The sequence below is a fragment of the Carlito syrichta genome, unplaced genomic scaffold (genome assembly GCF_000164805.1).
Source record: "Carlito syrichta isolate Samal-C Ts95f unplaced genomic scaffold, Tarsius_syrichta-2.0.1 Scaffold179048, whole genome shotgun sequence".
Lineage (NCBI taxonomy): Eukaryota > Metazoa > Chordata > Mammalia > Primates > Tarsiidae > Carlito > Carlito syrichta.
The window spans coordinates 88,132-93,817 of record NW_007123144.1 but is presented as its reverse complement, the minus strand read 5'-3'; the positions used below and the strand labels follow the sequence as shown (position 1 = coordinate 93,817).

The window sequence follows — 5,686 nt, the reverse complement described above, 5'->3', positions numbered from 1 at the left end:
TCCCTCTCCCACCAGGAGATTCTGGAACCTAAAAAACCTAGAAAGCACTCCCGGCCTCCAGACTCCCAGAGCCCAGCTGAGCCCGGGTCCTGGCCTTGCCCCAAGGGAGAGTCTAAGGCCGTCTAGCAGCCGCGGCTCAATCCGCCCCGTGCTGGCGCCAGGTCCGTGGGCGTCGGGGCGTCTGCGCCGCCCTCACCCCTGCCGCGTCCCTGGCAGGTCCTGGGCTACTACAACCGCAGGGGCATCAACCCAGAGACCTTCCTTAATGAAATCAAATACATCGCCAGCGACCCGGACGACAAGCACTTCTTCAACGTCACGGACGAGGCGGCCCTAAAGGACATTGTCGACGCGCTGGGGGACAGGATCTTCAGCCTGGAAGGTGAGCCATACCTGCTGGGTAAGTCTCTCCCGGGCCTGCAACGGGTAAACCCTGCACAGCGCAGTCCAGCCCCAGCCACGGAGTCAAAGTGGCGTGGCACCAGTCCCTGTAAACACACGCTGGGCACCGTGGCTCACAGCTGTGATCCCAGCACTTTGGGAGGCTGAGAAGGGAGGATCACTTGAGGCCAGGAGTTCGAGATCAGCCTAGGCAGCAGAGCAAGACCTCGTCTCTACAAAAAAAAAAAAAAAAAAATTAGCCAGGCATGTTGGCATGCACCTGTAGTCCCAGCTACTTGGGAGGCTGAGGTTGAAGGATGAATTGAACCCAGTAGGTCAAGGTTGCAGTGAGCTGTGATCATCCAGCCTGGGTGATAGAGTGAGACCCGATTAAAAACAAAAACAAATAAATAAGCAAATAAATAAATGTTTTTATTTAAAATAAACAAACACCAGTGCTAGAGTGCTGCTCTGTGCACTCTGTGAACAGCTCTGGGAGACCGTTTTGCTGCCATTCTCATGTCTGCTGGGAAAACTGAGGATTGAAGGAGTTCAGGGGGTTGGCAAACTTATCAAGACTAAAATGCAACATCTGTGGCAGACTTACACTAAGAGATTATTTGTTGTTTGTCTAAATTCAATGTAGGCCAGGCACGGTAGCTCACTGCCTGTCATCCCAGCACTTTGGGAGGTGGAGGCAGGAGGATTGTCTGAGCCGCACAGTTCGAGACCAGCCTGGGCAACTTGACGAGACTTGGTCTGCACAATAAATAAAAAATTTAGGCAGGCATGGTGGCGTGCGCCTGTAGTCTCAGCTACTTGGAAGGCTGAGGCGGAAGGATCACCTGAGCCCAGCAGGTGGAGGCTGCGGTGTCCATGAGCGTGTCACTGCACTCCAGCCTGAGTGACAGAGTGAGACTCCGACACACAAAAAAAGGAAGTAAATAAATAAAAACAAATTCAAGTGTAGCTGGGCCACCATATTGTATTTGGCAACCCTAGTTGGGACCCAACTGGGCCTGATGCCAGAGCCTGAGCCCCCAACCCTGCCTGCCCGCCACCTCCCACTCCATTTTTGGCAAGCTCCCTCCAATGGCCTTGCTCACGGTGATTTAAGCACCATTTTTTATTTGCACAGGCTCTTGGCACCATCTTGTCTAATGGGCCCCCCAATAGCAGGTACTGGGTATACAAAAAGGTCAGAGAAAGGCCCAGAAGGCAGCATCCCTGCACCCTTGTACGTTGAGTGACTCACTACAGACACAGGAAAGGGGACCCAGCGGCCCTCATATGCAGGGCTAGATGCCACAGCAGGACCATGAACCTGACACCATGCCAGAGCACATATACCCAGATCTAGTAATTCTCCTCAGACTGGCCCTTGGGTGCTGAGTGTGCCTGTCCCAGTGCTCCATGGGGGATCCCTCTGCAGGGGGAGGTTCTGGGCACACATGGAGATTCTCATACAAGCCCACCGTGGTGACAGGTCTCCCTCTGAGCATCGGTGTGATGTCTGGGAACCATCCAAAAGCGTCTAGACCCAAACCTGGTGAATAAAAGGAACCACAAAGCAGTGTGTGCACCGTTTACCTCCATACGCCCTTTCTGGCTTCCCCCACTTAGTAGTCTGATAAGACCATCCCAGCCTGTCCCATCAATCAAGCCCCTCTCAGAAGCTGGGGTGACTAACAAGAGTTGTATGACCACCTGAGAGGCACGCGGTACCCTCCCCACTCAGGGAACCAGCAGGGGTGGAGGAGGCTGATACATGACCAGCCTCAGCTCAGGGCCCCCGCGAAGGAGCGCCCCACTTCTGAGGGTGCCCAGGAAGCAGGCAGTGGGCCGAGTAGCAGGCCAGTCTGGCATCAAAGACATGGGCTGACATCCCTCTGTCCCTGTCATAGGCACCAACAAGAACGAGACCTCCTTTGGGCTGGAGATGTCACAGACAGGCTTCTCCTCACACGTGGTGGAGGTAGGTGGTAAGGCTCAGTGTCAGAGTCCCATGTACCTCATGGGCGTCCCTACACCCAGCTCCCTGTCTGTCATCCCACCTTCACAGACAGGTGGGCTCTCAACCTGGCTTCCTGTCCTTTCTGGGGCTGCTCTGCCTCTCATCCCCTGGGCTGGGTGAGGGATTCACTGCCTTCCACTGACTTATCCTGTCCTGAGCCCTCTTCAGAAGTGTGTGGATGACAGAGCATAAAGCCACGTATCCCCTTGAAGGTGGCTGGTGCCCCTCACTGTGCAGGGTGCCGATGGGGCATGTTCCCCAGATCCAGCAGTCTGGCTTAGTCCTCCGAGCCTCGTGCAACAACTAGGTCGGTGGCAAATCCATTGGCCTGTGGCTCTGATAACACCAGTCATGTCCGTGTACCAGGGCCATGAGGTTGTTGGAGGTCTCAGTTGGGCTCCGGCAGGTGGTTCCCAGGTTCCATCAGCAGATGCTGCTTCCAATGGGGGGCGTCTCAGGAGGGTCTGGCCCACGGAGGGTGGGGGGCAGGTCACAAGCAGCACGTGGTGTCTGGGTTCAGTGTCACCCCCGTGTGTCTCACCTGTGCTGGTCCATAAGATGGGTGGAAGCCTCGCAGGACTGCTGGAGGGACAGGTGAGCCAGTACCTGTGAAAATGCTATATAAACTGTAAAGTCTTACCTAGGAGCACCTAGAGAGGAAGCTGGACATGCACCTGTGGGTGTGTCATGTGTGCATTCTCCCTGTCTCATACCAGGCCATGTGCTTGGTCTCCCAATTCGCCAGAAAGGGCCTGCTCATCTGTCCTCGCTACCTCGCTAAATGACACTCCATCCTCCCACTGAATTCCCTGACTTCCGTGAGGTAGACAGAGCAGATTCCTTGTTACCAGTGTACAGACCAAGACATCAAATCCCAGAAGGCAAAGTGAGCCGCTCAGTCATGGGGCTAGCTGGCCCTTCTGCAGAGCCACCCTGGGCATTGTGGGCAGGGGCAGCTGGGCCCCCACCCCCAGCTGTAGGAACCCAAAACCTCTCCAGACATTGCTACATATCACCTGGGGGCAAATCCGCCCCAGGCAGGACTCCCATCTTGGACCACACTACCTCTATTCATGGGAGAGGGATTGGCTAGAGTCCAGAGTATCAGGAAATCTGGTCATAGGCCCTGGGCATGTTCAGCTTAACTGGGAAACAGGACCAATGTAGAGGCTGAGTCAGAGGTCAGTGAAGTGCTGAGCCAGGACTGGGAGGCAGAGGCTACACGCATGTGGGGAGGAGGGAACCAGGGTGTACTCAGGAGGGCAAGGACCCGGCCTCAGCCCTTCTGACAGTGGCCAAGTCCCTGGCCTCACATCCACAGTTGCCAGGAACACCAGCCTGTGGGAGGGCCCACCTGCACGGGGCCACCAGGCACGCCCTGTGACATCTGCTGGAGCCTTGCAGCCCGTGGGAAAGGAGACCCTAAATCAGGGTCCTCCCAGCCTCAGAGCACGGCCCACGGCCCCTGGCATGCTGCTGTTGGTCTCCAGCTGCGCCCACACACCCACTGTCCTGGCAAGGCTTTGGCCATCTTTTTCTGCCCCGCCTTCCCAGATTTTTTCCAAATCCAAAATGTCTGGGCTCTCGCATCTGGAAAAAGACAGGGCTGGCATTGGGGGCCTTCACTGCTGCCCCCTCCCTGGAGTCCCCTGTGCCAGGGTGGCCTCCCTGGCCTCAACAAGCCCACTCCTGGAAAGGGACCTCCTGTGAGGGCCCAGCACATCAGCTGCGGCCTGGGTTCAAATAGTTAAGGTGAGAGAGCAATCGCCCCAAGAGGATTCCCAAAGCCCACTGAGGGAGGGAGGGTTGCCTGAGGGGTCTCCTATAGCCAGCCAGCCCCACTCAGGACACTGCAGAGGCTCCCTGCCCTCCGCAAAGCCCCCCATGAAGAAGCCTGGTCTACAGTTATAAACTAGGACTCAGCAGGTGGAGGGAGGGAGAGAAGGAAGGAAGGAAAGGAGAGAGGGAGGGAGGGAGGAGAGGAGGGAGGAAGAAGGAAGGAGGAAGGGAAGGAGGGAGGGAGGGAGGAAAGAGGGTAAGAAGGAAGAAAGGAGGGAAGGAAGGTGGGAGGGAGGAAGGAGGAAGGAAGGAGGGAGGGACGAAAAGCAGCAGGCAGGGCCCCGTGGTGCTCTCCTCCCTGGAGAAAGTCCGGGTCGGAATTGGAAGCAAGGTCCACACCAGGTTTTGGGGAGACAGGTGGATGTTCTCTGTCCTGCCCACCTGTCTGGTCGAAGCCCCAGCCCTGCCTCTGACATGCGGTGAGATCTGGGCCAAGTCCTTCCCTCTCTGAACCTCAGCTGCGGAGGGCAGATAACACCCGTCCTCCCGGCTTCAGGCCTCCATGGGCCCAGATGTGTGGATGGGTGACACAGAACTCCACAGAGAAGGGGCACGGCCATGCGGGGAGCTGGCAGCGGCTTTGTGGACAACGAGCATTTGAGTCCCTGTCTCTGCTGCTGGCCCTGACAGGCGGTCAGAGCCTCCTAGGCGGAGGCTGGAACAGGAGGAAGAAGGCTAGTTAGAACGTAGCCAAGTGGAACTCTCCAACACCAGCCTACTTATAGCTGAGAAACGTTCCGCCTGAACAGTCAGCTCTGCCTCTGGAGGGTCAGGCCCTTAAGCCCTTAGACAAAGTCCACCTTGCTCTTTAGACCCCGCTGAGACCCTGGTGCTCAGTCAACAGGGAAGGTTCAGTGGGAGAGAGGGAGCCTTTGCCTGCTTGTCCTTTAAAAGCTCAACGTCAGAGCCTGGATAACAGAGCAAGAGCCATCTCCACTAAAAATGCAAGAATTAGCCAAGTGTAAGAATGCACACCTGTAATCTCAGTACTTTGGGAGACAGGCATAGGAATGCTTGAAGACAGGAGCTGCCCAGAGACCAGCCTGGGCAACATAGTGAGACCCTGTCTCTACAAGGTTTAAAAATTAGCTGGACCTGGTGGCACGTGCCTGTAGTCCCAGCTTCTCAGGAGGCTGAGGCAGGAGGATAGTCTGAGCCCAGAAGGTGGAGGCTGTGGTAGCCATGGCAGGGCCACTGCGCTCTAACCTGGGCGATGGAATGAGGTCCCGTCTCCAAACAAGCAGATCTTCTTGGCTCGTTCCCAAGCAAGAGACGGGCCGGAAGACCGGCTGAACGACGGGCCCGGGAGGGGCCGGGGGCGGCCGGCGCTCGGGTCGCAGGGCCTGGCCAGGCTCAGGCAGGGCCCAGGGACAGGGACCGATACGTGTTCCTCTCCACGCCAGGACGGGGTTCTGCTGGGCGCCGTGGGCGCCTACGACTGGAACGGAGCCG

The 5,686-nt window shown here is 57.1% G+C and overlaps 1 protein-coding gene across 1 annotated transcript in view; it reads left to right on the top strand.

Moving 5' to 3' along the window:
- The window catches only part of ITGA11 (integrin subunit alpha 11), a 97,660-nt gene that overhangs the window by 60,910 nt on the left and 31,064 nt on the right, over positions 1-5,686 (top strand). Inside the window, exons 9-11 of the mRNA XM_021709348.1 lie at positions 217-382; positions 2,286-2,356; positions 5,638-5,682. Coding sequence (XP_021565023.1) covers positions 217-382; positions 2,286-2,356; positions 5,638-5,682 — 282 coding nt within the window. The remainder of the gene's footprint in view (positions 1-216; positions 383-2,285; positions 2,357-5,637; positions 5,683-5,686) is intronic.